At 41.3% G+C, this 18,042-nt stretch overlaps 6 protein-coding genes across 6 annotated transcripts; 1 reads left to right on the plus strand and 5 right to left on the minus strand.

The window, feature by feature from the left end:
- Positions 1 to 50: 50 nt before the first annotated feature.
- Positions 51 to 4,164, minus strand: LOC6581524 (protein rogdi). The gene is made up of 8 exons (XM_002007216.3): positions 4,139 to 4,164; positions 3,237 to 3,358; positions 2,637 to 2,800; positions 2,223 to 2,294; positions 1,991 to 2,122; positions 1,764 to 1,921; positions 1,369 to 1,699; positions 51 to 1,055 (listed from the first exon to the last, which is right to left on the minus strand). Exons 1-8 carry the CDS (start codon positions 4,147 to 4,149, stop codon positions 987 to 989), a joined length of 1,059 nt encoding a protein of 352 aa, XP_002007252.1. The 5' UTR covers positions 4,150 to 4,164; the 3' UTR covers positions 51 to 986.
- Positions 4,165 to 4,897: 733 nt separating this feature from the next.
- Positions 4,898 to 7,348, minus strand: LOC6581525 (troponin C). Its single transcript, XM_002007217.4, has 5 exons — positions 7,236 to 7,348; positions 7,059 to 7,176; positions 6,932 to 6,988; positions 6,321 to 6,572; positions 4,898 to 5,251 (listed from the first exon to the last, which is right to left on the minus strand). Exons 1-5 carry the CDS (start codon positions 7,245 to 7,247, stop codon positions 5,223 to 5,225), a joined length of 468 nt encoding a protein of 155 aa, XP_002007253.1. The 5' UTR covers positions 7,248 to 7,348; the 3' UTR covers positions 4,898 to 5,222.
- Positions 7,349 to 8,449: 1,101 nt separating this feature from the next.
- On the minus strand, positions 8,450 to 10,930 carry LOC6581526 (SUN domain-containing protein 2). Its single transcript, XM_002007218.4, has 3 exons — positions 10,676 to 10,930; positions 10,025 to 10,213; positions 8,450 to 9,962 (listed from the first exon to the last, which is right to left on the minus strand). The coding sequence occupies exons 1-3, from the start codon at positions 10,919 to 10,921 to the stop codon at positions 8,679 to 8,681; spliced, it is 1,719 nt and encodes a 572-aa protein (XP_002007254.2). The 5' UTR covers positions 10,922 to 10,930; the 3' UTR covers positions 8,450 to 8,678.
- A 192-nt stretch (positions 10,931 to 11,122) lies between these two features.
- On the minus strand, positions 11,123 to 12,425 carry LOC26527371 (snurportin-1). Its single transcript, XM_015161891.3, has one exon. It carries the CDS (start codon positions 12,348 to 12,350, stop codon positions 11,133 to 11,135), a length of 1,218 nt encoding a protein of 405 aa, XP_015017377.1. The 5' UTR covers positions 12,351 to 12,425; the 3' UTR covers positions 11,123 to 11,132.
- Positions 12,426 to 12,467: 42 nt separating this feature from the next.
- LOC6581527 (probable proline--tRNA ligase, mitochondrial) lies at positions 12,468 to 14,160 on the plus strand. Its single transcript, XM_002007219.4, has 4 exons — positions 12,468 to 12,656; positions 12,725 to 12,976; positions 13,028 to 13,289; positions 13,344 to 14,160. The coding sequence occupies exons 1-4, from the start codon at positions 12,564 to 12,566 to the stop codon at positions 14,117 to 14,119; spliced, it is 1,383 nt and encodes a 460-aa protein (XP_002007255.1). The 5' UTR covers positions 12,468 to 12,563; the 3' UTR covers positions 14,120 to 14,160.
- On the minus strand, positions 14,091 to 17,056 carry LOC6581528. The gene is made up of 6 exons (XM_002007220.4): positions 16,955 to 17,056; positions 16,360 to 16,504; positions 15,524 to 15,644; positions 15,292 to 15,465; positions 15,093 to 15,226; positions 14,091 to 15,028 (listed from the first exon to the last, which is right to left on the minus strand). The coding sequence occupies exons 2-6, from the start codon at positions 16,420 to 16,422 to the stop codon at positions 14,192 to 14,194; spliced, it is 1,329 nt and encodes a 442-aa protein (XP_002007256.1). The 5' UTR covers positions 16,423 to 16,504; positions 16,955 to 17,056; the 3' UTR covers positions 14,091 to 14,191.
- Between the last annotated feature and the right edge of the window lie 986 nt (positions 17,057 to 18,042).

The raw sequence follows: 18,042 nt of genomic DNA on the forward strand, positions 1-18,042 counted from the left end.
ATCGGATTTCAAGCAAAACAGCGCGCAAATTTCAAAAGTACACTTGTCAATTTGGTAAAATTCAATTTTTTATTCAACAACAATTAAATGAATATGGACATTAAATACGCTTAGAGATTATATAAATAAATTTCATCTTCCATACGAATCGTGTTAATTACACAGGCAAATTACAATATTCAGTAAGTACATTGGTAATTGTTTTCGTTGCATCCCTCTTCATATAGTATAGTATATATATTATAAATATATATATACATATAGTAATATAAAGTAAACGAGAAGTAAAAGGCCGTTGATACAAATGACTTTGGATTAGATTAGGCGCGCTTAAACATTAACAACACATACATATACATGGAATACAAAATGGTGTTTAGTATAATTAAAAATTCTGTTCACATTTCGGTTTTGTTTATTACAACATTATTCTGTAAATATATTTTAATGTTCATGTTCAGTTTCAAATCGTAAGGTTAATAATGTTAATGTATGTATGTATGCATGTTGTGTATATATATAGATATCAATCTGTTAAGTACTAACTGACTTGAATTTTATATCATAATATATATTTATATAGTATATCATTATAATATTAATGTACGCACTTTTGCGCACAAACTATAAATAATCATTAATAATTATCTAGCATTTCTTTTAGTTACATTATTGCATTTAGATGCATAAATTGGAGTGTGACATGAAGCAATGAAAACAAATTCTATACTAATCAATTGTCGCGCGATGAACAACATATGAATGTTGATTGTGTGTTCATTAAACTAGTTAGGTGTATATATAACTCTTTATATATATATATATATATCAGTATATATATAATAGGTATTACGGTATGCGGTCACAAAGAGCAATTCTTTAACTAACATTATTTACTTTAACTATTACAAGTACGTTTTCATTATAAGCTATTATTGTTGTTATATTGTTTATCCTTTTCAGCCAAACACATATATCCTTTCCACTCAGTACGATAAAGCTGATGGCGAACGCGAACCAACTGTAAAATCTTTGTACACTGAAAACACGGATATCTGCAAAAGCGCAAAAGCAAAATCAAATATTAAAAATAGTTCATAAATCATTTCTATGAATTTTTACACCCTATTCATATATATAAGTATTTACAAATATATATACATATATATATAAATAAATATATATATGTATTTTGTGTGTATCTTAATTGGCAACTTGCGTCACAGTCAAGAACTGCATCATGATGATGGCGAATTGCCAAATAGCCAAATTAAACTTGGCATCTACAATTGGCAGCCGAAATTGGAAACTGTTTTAGGTTTGTGCTCCAATTAGAGAAGGGACAGGGAATGGAGGAAACAGTATTACCTTGTCTTTCAGCTGCTGACACAGTTTCTGGCCATTCATCAGCAGCAGGAGTACATCATTGAGCCATTGAACACCGATTTCCGCTTGGCGAGAATCAAATTGCATTGTCCCTTGATTGTTTAACAGCTGATAGACGGCTATGATCAGCTTGTGGCTCTGCAGATAGAAACTAACGGCCAAATCTTCGGGCAGGTTAGGCACAAGTGATTTCATATTGCGTCCCTTGATTAGCTCCTCAATTGGCTTCTTCTTCGGCACTAGCAAACTGTTGCGTCCACGCTGCAGCGCATCCAAAATGTTGCCTATCACATGAAGCACTTCATCCGAGGTTCTGCGTGTATACAATCAATAAATTATAAATATAGAAATTTAAAGCAAACACCAAACAGTCTCACTTGAAGTGATAAGAGTCATCAACGTCGTCAATGTGATTGATTGCTGTTTGCAGATGATTAGCAGCATCCTGCACCTGCTGCAGCTTCCACGGCGAATCGTGTGTAATTGAGGTACGTTGCGTCTGACTGGGCGCCTTGCACAGCTTAAAGCTAATATCCTGTAAAAAAACAAAGTGGAGGCTTAATTACTTTGTTTATACTCTTATTTATGTATGATTGGTGCCTACTGCCTGGGTTATCGCATCGCCCGTTAAGGTTAGCACCGCCTTCAGCTGATCGGGCGACACGCTGAGTATGAACTTTTCAGTCTTCTTGCCCTCGTTATCATACAGCGGCACAGGAAATCGATGGGCGCATTCCTACATGATAAATAAATTATGATAAATACATATATATATATAAAGATATGTATATTTATGACTGATTGTATTGCATAAGGATATTATTATAAGAGCTTACCACAAGTATAGTTCTCAATTGCTTTAGTATCGCATGCACTTCCTGTCTCAGCACCCACTCGAATTCAATTTGCTGCATATATGTATGTACATATATATAAATATGTTTGTAATGCGGGATTGTTGTGGGCGTGCGTATATGTGTGCGTGTGCGTGTGTATTTTGCGATAGCGGCGTCGTCGTCGTCGTCAGCCCAAAAACAAAGAACAACGGGGCACGTTTCATGTACAAATCAATAATATCGGCATTTCGGTGAGAGAAGAAAGGAAGAACATGAAATGAGACAAAACAATCAATAATCAATTAACTTAAAGCACATACACTTCACACTTGATTAATTACATTGCATTTTTGGCCGAATGGATTTTTAATTACACACACAAACACTTGCACACATATTTGCACACATACATACCAAATTTAGAGCCTCCTCTCGCTCGGTGTCAACGACAAGCATTTTCATTGTGCTTTTGGCCTTCTTGCGGGCTGTTATGTATCTCCGTTTGGTTTTGTCAGCTAATGCTGCAGCACCACCGTTGTTAGCAGCAGCACCAACGCCAGTAATTTGCAACGAGAGCGCTGTAAATGTTATTGGATATGTTGAGTGTATATATATTTAACAACTGCTGCTGTTCATGAATGAACAAACAAAAGCGAACGCATCTTTTGAAGCGATATTGCGATATGTTTGTGTCATTCAGTGTCATCGCTAGCAGACAAACAAATTTGAAAATTCGCAAGGTTTTTGCATATTATCTAAAATATGCACTAATTCATTTTAAGTAATTGCCATTGATTTACTCACAATTATTGATTGAATTAACACTATTAAAAATGTAATTATATATCATAAACAAGTTTACGTTTGCAGCCCTGGCTAGCAAAAATTAGTCTATAATACCGTCTATCGACTTATCGCTAGGTATCAATAGCGAATGTGCGTTGACATGCGAATGTTGAACTTGCGCGCGTTAAATTCAAATTCAAGCAAAGCTTTAGTGTTGATAATACTTACGTTTTCGAAGAGGCGGAGGGGTGGTTAAGACAGCCGTCTCCGGCACCGAATTAAGCACATGGTGCTGGTAGTGCCCACTACGCTGTCGATGTAGCGGCTGGAATGACCAATTTGTTGTCGAGCTGCAAATTATTGAACAAAAAGATATGTTCACAAATAACACGTTGATATTTTTTTAACCAATTTGTCACTACGATCGCACACAGAAAAATAACAAACACCTTATCATTATAGATTTGTGTTTGATTTCGATTTGATTCAGTGTGAAGTGCTAATTGCAATAATGCTATTGTTATTGTTATGGCTGTCGAATGAGTCATCCATCCATCCATCGGAGCAGCTGTTGACGCTATAGCGCCTGGTTTTTGGTTGCAAGCGAATCTCTCTCTCTTTCTACCCGTTTCCCTTGAATTACATGTAATGCGGGTTTCCCACAGCGCGCGTGTCAGCACTTTACTTAAAATATGGCATTGGCTTTTTAGCTACAATTACAAAATCGCTTATCAAGCTATGCTAAAAAGCTTGCTGACGCTTTGCACACAAACGCAAACACACACTCATACACATTCATATCCATATTCATATTCATATATGTACATATGTATAGGTAAAAACACGCGCATAGTTTCTTTCAAATCCCAACAGTTCTTTTTGTATTTTTCCTTTTATCAGAGTTCTTTTTGTTTTCGCCAATTTGATAAGCCAATGTCAAGAGAGAGAGAGAGAGAGAAAGAATGAAACCTATTTGAACATTTATGCGGCCATAAATTTTATTGACACCAAAAAGTCGTCGGCGGCGTTTTTAACACATTCTTAAGCTACCCATAATGCCAAAACAAACAAGCACGTCTTTTATGATGTATACACACATGCATATAAATAAATAACGGTAAAAAAATTACCTCTGCGGCATTTTGCTATGTTAAATATTTATTTATTATTATTATAAATATGAATTTTATTATCAATTGCAAACACTTTACTTAATATTATCACGAGACGAGACAAGACGAGACGCACGATCTTTAATATTAATAATAACAATAAAAAAAATGCTCAAAAACAAAAACACACACAATTTGTTAGCGCGCGCGTTGAGTGAGTCGTAGGAGGAAGGGAGGTGGGGGGACGCGACGTACGATCGGACGTAGCTCAACACTGGCTGGCAGCTAACGGCAAGCGCACACAAAAGCCACAGCCAAGCAACTGAACCAACCCGACAGAGACCCAAGAAAAACGCCGCCAAGTCGAGCGGGCGAATTGGTCAATGGCAACGGCAGCAGGCAGCAGGCAGCAAGCAGCAAGCAGCAGACAGCAACAGCAAACAACAGCAGCAGCAACGACAGCGACAGCAACAGCAGCAGCGCCGTTTGCGTCGAGGCCAACGTCAACGGCGAGCGCGCTTTTATATGTAATGCTAACGTAGTTAAAAAAAATCGACGAGCTTTTTGTTGTTGCTTTTTCGTCAGCTTTCTTTAGGTGCGCGCTCTTCGCTGATAGCCGCGTTTATCAGCCAACTGTGCGGTTGGCATTGACAGCATAGCATAACCATAAAACGTTTACAAAATTGCCTTTGTTTTGCTTTTTGTTTTTTGTTTTTGTTTTTGTTTTTTATTTTACTTTTCATTTCTTTTCTTTTTTCTTTTGTTTTTGGTTTTGCATACACAGTTTTTGTTGCTTTTATTTTCTTTTTTTTTTTCATATAAAAAAGTAGTACAAAAGTGTTTAATTCTATTAATTTGTGGATTTCAATTGAAATACGTGGATTTGTTTACGAGAGATGAAACAAGTGTGCAAATATAAACAAATAAACGTGTGCGCCCCACTGCCACCCTCAAACAGGTGGGCGGGCGTAGATGTATGTGTGTGCTTGTGTTTGTGTCTGTGTGCCAGGGTGTGTATGTTCTTTGTGTGTGCGTGTGTCAGTGTAACTGTATCTGTGTGTGTATGTGTGTGTGTACTTGTGGATCTTGGGACTGCGTTTATTTACTCGCCGGTCATCATCTCCATGAATTCTGTAAGTTAAACAAAATGACAGACATTATTTAAACGAAAGCCAGAACTAGAAGTATTTATATATGTATGTGTATGTGTGTATGTGCATGGAAACGAGGTTTAATTAATGATCAGTTAAATAAACTAAATATAATTTTCGCCTCTTTCTATCTTCATTTATCATCAATCTACAATCGAAGTATTTAAAAACGAATAAAAATATAAATATATATGTATAATGATCGACCCTTGTATACTCTTACCCAAAAAATTATTTAGCGAATAACAAAAATATATATAAAAATAAAATAAAAATAAAAATAAATTATTCAAAAAAAAAATAATAATAATAAAAATACAAAATTAGTTCTAAAAAATAAATAAAAAGAAAATATAATCAATTTATCAAATTATTAAAAAATTTAAATTATATCATTTATTTATTTTCTTTCAGATTTTCCGTTTTTGTTATATATTTATTTTATTGAATTTAAATGAAATGAATTTTATAAAAAAAAGGTTAGTTTATTTATTTAAAAAATAAATATATTTTCTAGTTTTGTATACAAATGACTTTAATTAGATTTATTTTGAAACATCTAACAAAAATATTTGCTCCTACTTTTAATATGTTTATTTATAAATTTCTATCTTCCTTTAACTTCACTTCAAACACTAAATATTTCGCAGCACTACCATTCGTACATATATATATATACAATATATTTAATATAGTTCTGCTTTTTTTCACATTAATTTATATTGGTATATACGTATATATATATATAATGTAGATCTGTCACAGTTCCTATAAATAGCATCGATGTGCTCCAAAAAAAAATAACGATCAGGCTGTCATAATCGAAAACTCAAGATCAACCGAACTGCGTTGTCATATAGAACATCTAGCTGATGTTTACAATTAATTTATGAACGCTACAAAATTGTGGGTGTGCGAGCCTGTGTGAGTGTGTGAGTATATGTGTGTGTGTGTGCATGCTGGTGTTTACGTGGGCGCTTTTCGCAAGCTATTAGAAATGATTCCATGAGATACATACATATGTATCCATGTATCTATAGCATACTCACCATCGAAATCAACTGTACCGGAACCATCGCTATCGATTTCCTCGATCATAATGTCCAATTCCTGTTCGGTCAGTTGATCGTCGAGCTCCTTGAGGATCTCCTTCAGGCAGGTGGTGGGAATGAAACCATTGCCCTGCTTATCATACAAACGGAAAGCCTCACGCAGCTCCTTCTGCATGGCCTCAGCATCCTCCTCCACAATGAATTTGGCAGCCAATTGCACGAACTCACCGAATTCCAAGCGACCAGATTCTATACGCGAAAACAAATAATAAAAAAACGGTAAATTTAGTTTTTATATATAAAATGATTATAGTCATTAATAAAATTATTAAGTATATACACTCTATGAGAACACTCTATAATTAACAAAATTATAATCTTTTGTTTGTCTCTTTTTGCATTGCATTGCAAAAAAAAAAAAAAAGACTATAAACAATATAATCATACAATAAAATAACAAAATATATTCGCCTATAATTCTAAATAACGCGTTTGGAATTTACGATAGCATTAAAAGTGACTGAATTATTATCAGGTATATTGAGTAGCTGAACAACACCCAATAATCATATTTCATGATCTTATATTATAATCGAAAAAATACTTACTGTCCTCATCGACCTCTTCGATCAGTTCCTCCAGAATCTTCTTGTCGAAGGGCTGACCTATAAAGTGGTAAGACCAATGAAAATAAAAGTTCCAGGCTGCTTAAATATTCTTTCTCCATACACTTACCCATCAGACGCAGAATATCGGCAACCATTTCGGTGGGTATGCTGCCAGTTTTCTGATGATCGAAGCTGTTGAATGCCTTCTGGAGCACGGCAATTTGCTCGGGTGTCAGATCCTCATCCTACGGCAGGATCTCGTTACTAAATTGCTTTCAATTCGATTTATCCACTATCCACTTACCACGGCGCTCATGTTGTTGCTGTTGTTCTACAGTTAAAATATAGATCGATCTGAGAGATTTTCCTCGAAGTGAACACCACGGAGTATTCGTGCCTACTACAAAGCAATGCGGCTGCGTTTTCCAAAATATAGCGCAGAAAATTATATTCAGATCGACTGTCGCTGAACTTGCCACAGATACACATACAAATACACAAATACATATGCAAATACGTGGCGAACGAAGCACGAATACGAGACGTACATTTTCGGTATATGTAGCACATTTCCACGCCCGATGCCTGAATTTTATTGTTTTTTAGAAAGAACTGTAAAAGCGCGATCAAAAACAAAATTAAAAGACGACGAGCAAGGCAACCCAGTCAGCCACCCAGCCAGGCAGTCGGGCGGACAGTCAGAATGTGAACCGTATAGTGGTTTTCCACACAGACAGGAAAAACAGCAGCAAACCAGCAGATGGATAGAAGCAAAGAGGGAGATGCCTATGGAAGCTGCATGAATCGCCAGCTATAATGCGATGCGTTGCGCTCTTCATACAAATACTCACAGACACACACACACAAGCACATTGCCAAATATATATAGCTATAAACAATATGTTACATATATATACTATATATATATATATATAGATAGATATATGTGTGTGTGTATATAGACAACAGTTTCACGATGACAGCAACAACGAGATCAACAGCAACACTTGAGATATGGAGAAATGCCCCAGTGAAGCATGCGCTAGACAACGCATAGAGAATTGTTCGCTACACTCAGAGCGAAAGGGCATATTGGTTCAGTGATTAACTTGGCATTAAGCCAAAAGGCAAATAGCAAGAAAATTATATGCAGCTGCACATGCATATGAATTTCAATTGAATATGCGTTAAATATATGCATGAGAAGCGCAAAGAGAGGCAGCTAGAAAGTGTTCAGCGAATGGCAATTGAGGCCCAGCAAAGAGAGGCCCCAAGAATGGGCTATCAGCTGCTTTTACTAGACATAAATTTACGCATGCCCATCATCATACATATTCAGTCAGGTTATATGCTAACCTTCATCAAATTCTTGAAAATCGCATAGAGAGGTCCTCGTGCAATGCTTGATGAGCACACGCTTCTGATTTAGCTTAGTCAACTCAACTTGATACTCAAGCAGCACTTCCAAGTACATTATCTATGGCTTATCAATTTTATATATGTATATATTTTTCTTCCAGTTTAAGTTCTTTTATATTTTATTTATGATACATTTTAGTAATCTTATTGAATAGCTCGAAATTGCTTTTTGCATTCGCACCCAAATGATTAGTCGATGGTACCAATTAATGCGATATGATAGCGTGACGAAAATAGTAGGAGTTGGCACAGCTGCAGCTACAACTAGAACTAGAACTAGAAAACTTAAAAACTTTTGATTATTTCAATCGTTGCAAATCGAAGCATATTAGTTCCGGAATTTGTTGCTGCTGGGCGCCGAATTGTTGCCGGCTCCACTTTGATTGAGCAGCGCTGTAAGCGTAGCATGCGATGAGCTCAGAGTTGAGCTGGAGGCTATCAGTTTGCCTTTGGTGGTGCTGCTGCCCACGACGGTGCCCTGCAAACAGGGCGTGGCAGCGGATGTAGATCCTAGCTCCTTAGACTCCTCCCCGCTGGCCGTTGGCGTTGGCAGCTGCGGCTGAACGGGCGTGCCTTGCAGCAGCGCATTGCGTAAGTGGCTATTGTTGCCAGTCAACTGTTGCTGCTGCTGCTGCTGCTGCTGCAACTGTTGCTGTTGTTGCTGCTGCTGCTGCTGCTGCTGCTGATTGCTGGCCACTATGAATGAATTGGTTATCAGGCCGCGACTCTTGATATTCAAGTCCACAAAGAACAATTTCATTTTCTGTATCATTGTCTCCGTCACATTGAACGTGAGCATCATGCTGAGATCGATGTTGGTCTTGTGCCGATAGAGATCATGCGTTTGCTGCAGCCGGCAGACCTCGTCGTAAATGAGAAACAGAAAGCGTGAGCTGCGATTCTCGGCGGCTATGATGCCACGTTGCGCCAGCCATTCGCGATCCTCGGCGTCGGGCAGATAGCGTATGATCTCTGGATGTTTGCTGGCCAAACGGGCGCCACCCAGCTCCTTGCCGTCAATGCTGAAGCCAAAGGCGAGATTCGCCTGCACGTCCAGCACAAATTTTGTGGTCGTATTGATCTGTGCAGTGTTCCAGAAGATTTGCCGACGCACAGGTGTGGGCAAAGGTCCGCTAATGAGAGGCGTTCGCTGTAGTTGCAATGTCTGCGACTGTTGCTGCTGCTGCAGCTGTTGCTGTTGTTGTTGCTGCTGTTGCAGTTGCAGTTGTAACTGTTGCTGTTGCTGCTGTTGTTGCTGCTGCTGCTGCTGAAGCTGCAATTGTTGCTGTTGCTGCTGCTGTTGTTGTTGCTGCTGAGCAGGCACTGGCATTGGCTTGCCTGCAGCTACGGCGTAGCCCAAATTGTTGGCAAACATTTTGCTATTGCTCAAATCGTGCGCCTTTGCAGGTCGCTTAAGGGCCAAACGTTGCTGCTCACTAGCAACAGTTGCTGCTGCGCCAATCGGACGTGGCTGGCGTAGGACAAAATTCGTATACTGTGCCTTGGCATTTTCCAGGAGAGCACACGAGGACATCTTTTGCAGCGTTTCCTCATTCACCGCATGCTGCCCGAGATTCTCTTTGATGTTACCAAAGGCGGGCTTGAAGTAGTTCTGAATTGAGAAATGATTGAGATTGATGATGTTTATATATGGTAAATATCGCTCTTACTTACGTTCATATAACGCTTGATTATGTCATTGACTTCCGTGTCGAAAGCCTGTTGCACGCTGATGCGCAGCAACTCCAGAGCTCGCATTGCCGACTCTGCACTGCCGCCGCTCTCCATGTTGTGGACGCCATTGTAACGCTGTCTGATGCGCTGCAGCATTGTCTCTGCCATATCAGGGGTGGTTACATATTTCTGTGGAGAGGCGAAGGATAAGGGTAGTTAATTAAGCACTGCTAGAGGCTGTACAGAGGACAAAGAATTTCAGCAACTCGGCAAGGATGTTTCTGTATAATAAAAGTCACACGTGTATGGATACCGGACTTCTTAGACTATATAGTTTTCAGCTCTATGCTATTCATTTTCCAACGCAGGAATTCTTTATACATACTCCTTAGAGCTGTCATATGATAACATGCCTAGATATAGTCAACTGGATTAGCTGCTCTATCCTCTCTATACCACAAGTAACTAACTAATGGGCTCACCTGTGGAGCCTTTACAGGGGTACACAAACAAAGTTTAAAAACTAAAGTTCCAGTAACTATGGAGTATATTTTGCTCAACACAAATACAATGTCAATTATGTATCAAATAAAGCAAGATATATCTACAAAACAAATTAATTGAGGAGTATCTTGAGGGTCGGCTACGCACCAGTGTGGCATCCGTTCCATTGTGTAAAGTTGCCTCTGTTGTCGCTGGCTCCGTTTCGATGTGTTTCGTGGGACTGGCGACGCGCGTGTCCATGGAGTGTGTTGTCTGATTGGAGCAGTCGGAGTCATCCGAGGAGGAAGTGCCCTGCAATCCTGCAGGTGAACGTTGTTGTGCATCGTTGTTGATGTTGTTATTCGCTGTGCTTGCCGCATCGCTTAGAATCTTCCAACTGCGCTGGATAACCATCTTTTTGTTTTTTATTTTTTGTTTATTATTTTCGCTTATGTGAAAAAGTTTTCATTTGGTTTCAGCTGCACTTGAACTGCTGAGCTGCTTTTTATCTGGGCTGCCTGCTGGCCAGGGACCAAGGTCTGCAGTGCGCATGCGCGATTGTGCCACCACCAGCAGCAGAGCTCATGCCCCGCCGACCCATAAAATCGTAACGAAACAATAACTTTCAACAGCTGCTGCTGCTGGCCGCTGGCTCCGGCTTTGCCACTGGCTGTGGCGCTGGCCCTGGCTTTACAACCGGCTCTGGCTCTGGTTCTGGCGCTGTCATTGCCGGACTGCAGTCCATGTCCAGTTCACCCAGCTCCAGACGTCGCTGGTGATCCAACAGGCTACGCAGCTCAGCGAATTCCTCTAGCTCATCGTCCTCATCCATGGCATTGACATCAGCAGCAACTGCAGCGGGTTCCTTGACGGTCTCGATTGCTTTGCTGGATTTCTTCAGCTGCTGTCGCTGCGCCAACAGCTTCCTGTCAAACTCATCCATATATTCGAGCGCGGCACTGGGCAGATAATCATCTGGAGCCTCATAGCCGCTGTGGACGGGCAGGTTCAGCACATCAGGCAGCATAAAGGGAAATAGCCAACAAACTAAAGGTGTGCTGCCACAGGTGTAGCTGGCCTCCTTGTGATAGAAGAGTAGACCGTCCAGCTGCGGCTGATTCGCCTCCCACTGGGGATAGCGTTGCAGCGCCTGCTCCACAGCGCTGGCGTCCTCAAAATCATAGTACTCCAGCAACTTGAACGGTTTTTCATTTCGGTTGCTACGCTCGCTCAGTTCGCCGTGCTCATCGAAGCGCGACCGCAGCCAAAAGAAACGAAAATTTGCATCGCAATCGAGCAGCAGCTGCTGGCCAAATGAGAGCGCATCCAGCACAAAGAAAGTATCCATCTCCTGAACGTACACGCAGTCCAGCACAGTCTTGAACTTCTGCACGTAGCCATCGCCAGGCAACAGTGAACGTAGCTGCATGACAATGCGTCCTGCTTTATTGTAGACCTTTGTACGGCCATTACTGGCCATAACCAAGCAGCGCTTGCCCACGGGACAGGGCAGTAGCAACCAATCGGACAAGTTGTCGGGACGATGCCGCAGCCATTCGGATTGCTGTAGCCTTAAATACGGATTCTTGCTGTCATTGTGGTTGTTCTTGGTATTTTTGTTGCGCTGTCTGCGTTTTTTCTGTTGCGCTTTGCTCTGTCCGCTCGATGTTGACTGCTCTTGTTCATCGTCGTCGTCGTCGTCTGAGTCTTTAACGAGCCGGTGGACATCTTGTTGCAGCTGTCTTCGCCTTTTTTGCTCATAGAGCAACTGTTGCTGGCGCAGCTTTTGTTGCTCACCGAGATCGACGCTCTTTTTGTACAGCTCTTTGTAATTACTGCTCATTTTGAAAATAAGAAATTCACACCGCAAACAAAACACACCGGCGCTGCAAATTGTATTTTGACATTCTCACAAACTTACGGTCACACTGTCGATGGTTGAATAAATATCGATATCGAAAAACATCGCTTAAACAGCTGATTGACCTGCACTGGCTCTGTCATTTGCCGGCGTTTATTATTTATTACTTAAGTGCCTTTTAAATGAACAACAGAAATGAATAAAGCTTCACGTCTCTTCTGCCCCGCCTTGATAATTCCAAAAAATGCAGTTGTCAAACAAACGGAACAGTTGTCAGTCAGCCAGAAGGTAATTGTGAACTCGTGTTACGAAAGCAAAAGTGAACTCTTGTTACATTACAATCTTCCTATTTCTAGCTGCTAACTGAGCTCGGCCTAGTCAAATCTGGTAGCAATGGCACCTATCAAATTATGCCTATAGCGCAACGCGCCTTGGACAAATGCATTAATTTGGTACAGCGCAACATGCAGGAGGCTGGCGGCCAAAAGATCAGCCTGCCCGTCCTAACGCCCACGCAGCTGTGGAAGAAGACAGGCCGCCTGGACGGAGATATATCCGAGTTCTATATGGTGCGCGATCGCAGTGGCAAACAGTTCCTAATGAGTCCGGTGAGTAAGCTTTGTCTTCAAATTATCATTACTATCATATGTGCTCTGCAGACTCATGAGGAAGCGATCACAGCTATGTTGGCCACCACAGCGCCCATTTCCTATCGCCAGCTGCCCTTGCTTTTATACCAAATTGGTCCCAAGTTTCGTGATGAGCTGAAATCACGATTTGGCTTGATGCGCGCCAAGGAATTCCTCATGAAGGACATGTACACATTCGATGTATCGAAGGAGAAAGCGGAACTCACTTATGCAACAGTTAGCGAAGCTTACGAACGCTTCTTCAGGCAGCTGGAGGTGCCTTTTGTTAAAGGTGCGTAGTTAGCTCTATACAAATATCGTCTCATCATTAAGTTCTCTCTTGTAGTTGAGGCTGCCACGGGCATCATGGGCGGCAGCTTGTCGCACGAATATCATTATATTTCCCCAGTCGGCGAGGATACGCTGCTCAACTGCAGCTCCTGTGGCTATGCGGGCAATGCTGAGGTCTTTGGAGAAGATGCTACTAGCACATGCCCCAACTGTCAGAGCACACAGCTGAATCGTGTGCGTGGAGTCGAGGTGGCACACACTTTTCTGCTGGGCGACAAGTACTCAAAGCCTTTGGGTGCGACCTATCTGAACACCTCAGGCAAGCCGGAAACTCTAGTCATGGGCTGCTATGGCATAGGCATAACACGCATCATAGCTGCAGCGCTGGAAGTGCTCTCCACAGAGCATGAGCTACGCTGGCCCACGCTGCTGGCGCCCTATGACGTGTGTCTAATTGGACCAAAGCAGGGCAGCAAGGAGCAAGTGTCAGGGGAGCGCATAGAGAGCGATTTGCTGCAGCAGCTAACACAAGTCTGCGGCGCAGAGCAGCTGCTGCATGATGACCGCAAGGAACTGACCATAGGCAAACGTTTGATGGAAGCCAAACGCTTGGGTCACCCACTCACCGTTGTTGTGGGCGCCAAGGCAACGCAAGGAGAGGCGCCCAAGCTGGAACTGCATGCAAGCGGGGCGGAGACAGTGGAGTTGAATATAACTGAAGTGCTGGAGCGTGTGGCGTCGCATGTGAGGCACAAGCAGCAGCTCTTGCAGCAAATACCCAGCAGTGAAACGGATGTTCGAGTAAGACAAACTGTTGGTCATGTGTATTAGCTTTATGTCTATAATAAAGATAACAATAACTCAAAACAAAACTAGTCGCAGCCACGCTGATTACTTCACTAGCTAGTACTCCGCGTAGTCCGGCTCGGGTATCTGCGGATATATCTGGACCTGCTGCTGTGGCTTGCGTGGTGGCGGCGGTGGCTTGGTTATCATATTCGTGTACGACCAGGGCATCTGATTGCGCAGCTCCTCGCTGATGCGCGGATTCGTCGGCTGCATTGGATAAATTTCCGAATAGCGACTATTTAGAGCTGAGCTCGAGGCCAGCTGCTGTGCTGCTGGCGACAAGGGTGTAGCTGGGCGTGGCGTGGTTGAATCCGAGGCGGGATAGTTGAGCTGATCGGGATGGGCATCGGTATTGCGGTAGGTGCTATTCTCCTGCTGTGGCGATAGTGGAGACTGTGGTTGCTGCTGTGGCGGCGGCAAAACCTGCACTGGCGACTGCAGTGTGGTTCGATCATTGGCCTGGTAACGGGAATCCTGTCGCTCCAACATGTCTGAGGTCTGCGCTGGTATTATGAGAGGCGATGGCTTGGGACGCACCTGCTCCGGAAACTGCGGCTCCTCTTCGAGCTGGGGCGTTACAGATGTCGGTGCCGTCGGCTGCTGCATTTGCGCCACATACGCCGTCGACTGTTGCGCCGGCAGCGGACGTTCTATCGGCTGGCTATTAGTTTTAGCTGCCGTCTGATTGGCCAGCACATTTGATAGGGACAGACAGAAGATGCCGCCGATCACATTCAGCAGCCAGATGATCACCACACGGCAGCTCAGACAAGTCATCAGAATGGCGGGCGTGGAAAAGTAGACGCCAAATGTATCCAAATAGTTCACCACTTCGCTAGGAGTTGTAGGATCCAATGTGGCGCCCACAAACTCAAAAGCATCATTCAGTGTCTGTTGATGGAAGACCACTTATATAGATTTCTCTATCTCTCTGAGTTCCCATTTTTGGCCTTACCAAAGTCTTTGATATGTCCATGCCATGATAGACGGTGGCCACTATATCCAGAATGCAGCCAGCCAGCACGGACAGGAACCAGGGCCAGTAGATCACGCCAGAAATCAATTTGGTGGTGGCGCAGCACAGGGTGACTACGGTTAAAGGAGATAATTATAAAATGGATCTGATTTGATATATGTACTCTGGCACCACTTACGTATGATCAATGCGGAGGCAGCCACCCAAAGGCCGCTCACCACGGCATAGGTGACCATAAAGATGAACTCGCGATTCTTTGTCTCATACGACTGATGCCAATCCATGGTCAACGGGTAGCTGCCTTGTACGCCATCGTAGCTAAGCTCAATTATCGGAGGACCACACTCTTCCTCTGTTGAAGACATGGCATGAAGCATAATGAAAAATGTTTAGGTAGCTGGAAGACTTACGCACAAAATAGATCAAGTTCATGGCGAACTTGAATGGGTCGGCAGCAATATTCGTTGTTTCTTGGCAATCTTGCATTGTGATGCCCCATAGTGAGAGTCCCAGGTATGCGAGGCCTTGTACCTAACAGGAAAAGAAAGATCGGGAAGATGTAAGTAGACATGATAAAAGAAGCGGAAAGATACTAGGTAGAGGTTAGAAGATGGATGATGGAAAACGGAGGATGAAAGATAGGAGATAGGATATAAGAAATAAGATATAGAACGTAAGATATAAGAGTTGGAAGATAGAAGATCAAAAATAAAAGGGCACGTGAGAGGATATAGGATATAGAAGATGCTAGCTGAATTTCCTGATTTTTATAGATAAATAAAGATTTTAAAATCTAGTTAAAAATTTGTAAATCTACCTTTTATACTATAAAAACCGATCGATACATTACCGAAAAAAAAAAAAAAACTAATTTCACATATGTATATACCATTTAAATTGAAATATTACCCTAGTACCTATACAAGTAATCAATTAACTGGGAAATTTTGATTAATATTTCATGCGCACTGTGTATAACGCATATCACATAGAGTTTGTTATCAAGAATTGAGTATTCATTATTCTATTCACTATTCATTAGAAATCAAAACTTTTATATTATATACATAAAAGCAAATTTCGAGGAAGTAATGAAACAAAGCAACTTTATGATGGCAAAATGTGAGTTAATCAGTTTCGGCAATGACTAATTCATGGGTTTTCTTTCAAAACAGTTCCAAGCCAAAGCTAAATTTAGAATTGTTTCCATATGATGAGATAATAGATAATAGATAATAGAACTTACCAGTATGACAATGGCCATGAATAGCATAAAACATTTGGCAAATCCCACGCTGACTCCAGCCATAATTTCTATTTTTTTTTGGCTAGTTTAAGTTAGTTGAAATGCCAATTGGCTGGGTTGCTAACACCTCGATAAGGCCGCACAGCTATAAATTCAATTAGAAATTAAGGAAAGGCTTTGGCACACTCACATATATACACACACATTCATAAATCTTATCAGTCTAATGAGTTTTTTGGTAATTTGGCATTTCTGTAAACTCTATTGAAATTCCAATTGGACTTCTAATTTGAACTTCAATTACTTAATATCTCTTATTTGTTTTTGATATAGTTTACACTTATATATTGTTATCACACAGTAGGAGTGAGTCACAGCACTTGAATGAAATTACACTGTCGTACATGCAGGTACTTTTATTATTATTTTCTTTTTTTACACACAATATATAAATAAACTTATTTGGAAGTCAGCTACGCATGGCAGAGCCACAAAATCAGCTGTTACTTTTTTGTACACTATTATTATTAATATTGCTGTTGTTATTGTTTTTGTCGTTGTGGTTCGATGTTGTTGTTGTTGTTATCTCGCTCACCGTTTGATAGTGTAGGTGTATTGCCGTTTGCACCTGCCTCCGTTGTGTTCAATTGGAAAAGTGTAGCGCGTGCACCGGCTGCTATTCTTGGACTGAGAGCCGGGCAGCAGCAACTCATCCGCCCATTGAATAGCCATCGACAATTGCCTTGGCTCGACTGTAATTTGGGCACGCCGATAAGATAAGCCTAATGAAATTTTAAGGGTAAACCTGTGCGCTATCACACACAACTATGTGCTGGGCACCCAAAAGACCGGGCCAAGATTCTGCTCGCCTCGCCAATTGTATTTGTCATTCAATTACTTATCAAATACGCCTTATCTAACACCTCTTTCAGTTCATATGCTGCTACTGTTTGCTTTTTAGCCTAATACATTTGAATTATATGTGAATTAAGTGTCATATTTATAACGATTTGTGCTAATTTTAAAAATGTTCGGCTGCAATTGGCTTGTCTCACGGTGCGTATACTTAATATCTGCCATTCCAGTCATGTGGACTGGAATGGACTCCTCCTCATTCTCGTTTCTATGATGGACTCGTGCTCGTTTGTTTATCAATTCGGCGATCGTGTTTGATTGATGTGCATGGTCTCCAGGGGGAACAGTGGGGCCAAGGGAACAGCTTGTATCCAGATCCATGTATAGATGAGTCAGTCAGTCGCAATGGGTGAGTGACTCCCAGTGCAATGTGCGCTGATAGGAAAGAGTATCAAGTGCCTGTTGGAAAATAAAAAATACCAAACGCGATGAGTAAATATTTGCAGAGCTGTAATAAAATTCGACAAATGCAAAGTTGAATAAACAGCGTAATACAAGTTGAACTCAATAGATACTTGAATAGAATGTGTGTAACAATAGACAAGAAGATAAGAAGAAGAGGGACAGAGCAGATGCAGAGCGTGAGAGGGAGAGAAACAAGTGAATAGATAGAAATATATAGAGAGCTAGTTCAACAGATTAAATGATGGAGAGGAATAGGTAAAGTTAGAAGGAGAGAGAGAGAGAGTGAAGAGAAGAGTCTGACTGGTATATAAAGAGAAAGAAGAAAAGAGGGCACATCAGAAGATGAGTAGAAAGAGAAAAAAT

The sequence above is a fragment of the Drosophila mojavensis genome, unplaced genomic scaffold, assembly GCF_018153725.1.
Source record: "Drosophila mojavensis isolate 15081-1352.22 unplaced genomic scaffold, ASM1815372v1 contig_74, whole genome shotgun sequence".
Lineage (NCBI taxonomy): Eukaryota > Metazoa > Arthropoda > Insecta > Diptera > Drosophilidae > Drosophila > Drosophila mojavensis.

Excerpts from the sequence above, each read along its gene's own strand:
- LOC6581525 (XM_002007217.4), bottom strand. Across the intron at positions 6,573-6,931 it reads CGAAGAGGTCGATGAGGACA|AATCTGGTCGCTTGGAATTC; the intron begins GTAAGTATTTTT and ends TTTCGCGTATAG. Across the intron at positions 5,252-6,320 it reads CGGTACAGTTGATTTCGATG|AATTCATGGAGATGATGACC; the intron begins GTGAGTATGCTA and ends TTTAACTTACAG.
- LOC26527371 (XM_015161891.3), bottom strand. The coding sequence starts at position 12,350 with ATGAGCAGTAATTACAAAGAGCTGTACAAAAAGAGCGTCGATCTCGGT.
- LOC6581528 (XM_002007220.4), bottom strand. The coding sequence starts at position 16,422 with ATGGCTGGAGTCAGCGTGGGATTTGCCAAATGTTTTATGCTATTCATG. Across the intron at positions 15,466-15,523 it reads GAACTTGATCTATTTTGTGC|AGGAAGAGTGTGGTCCTCCG; the intron begins GTAAGTCTTCCA and ends TGTCTTCAACAG. Across the intron at positions 15,029-15,092 it reads TGGACATATCAAAGACTTTG|ACACTGAATGATGCTTTTGA; the intron begins GTAAGGCCAAAA and ends TTCCATCAACAG.
- LOC6581526 (XM_002007218.4), bottom strand. The coding sequence starts at position 10,921 with ATGGTTATCCAGCGCAGTTGGAAGATTCTAAGCGATGCGGCAAGCACA. Across the intron at positions 10,214-10,675 it reads ATGGAACGGATGCCACACTG|AAATATGTAACCACCCCTGA; the intron begins GTGCGTAGCCGA and ends GCCTCTCCACAG. Across the intron at positions 9,963-10,024 it reads TAATCAAGCGTTATATGAAC|AACTACTTCAAGCCCGCCTT; the intron begins GTAAGTAAGAGC and ends TTCTCAATTCAG.
- LOC6581524 (XM_002007216.3), bottom strand. Across the intron at positions 2,801-3,236 it reads CCCTCCGCCTCTTCGAAAAC|CGCTCTCGTTGCAAATTACT; the intron begins GTAAGTATTATC and ends TAACATTTACAG. Across the intron at positions 2,295-2,636 it reads GAGAGGAGGCTCTAAATTTG|CAAATTGAATTCGAGTGGGT; the intron begins GTATGTATGTGT and ends ACATATATGCAG.
- LOC6581527 (XM_002007219.4), top strand. The coding sequence starts at position 12,564 with ATGAATAAAGCTTCACGTCTCTTCTGCCCCGCCTTGATAATTCCAAAA. Across the intron at positions 12,657-12,724 it reads AGTTGTCAGTCAGCCAGAAG|CTGCTAACTGAGCTCGGCCT; the intron begins GTAATTGTGAAC and ends TCCTATTTCTAG. Across the intron at positions 13,290-13,343 it reads GGAGGTGCCTTTTGTTAAAG|TTGAGGCTGCCACGGGCATC; the intron begins GTGCGTAGTTAG and ends TCTCTCTTGTAG.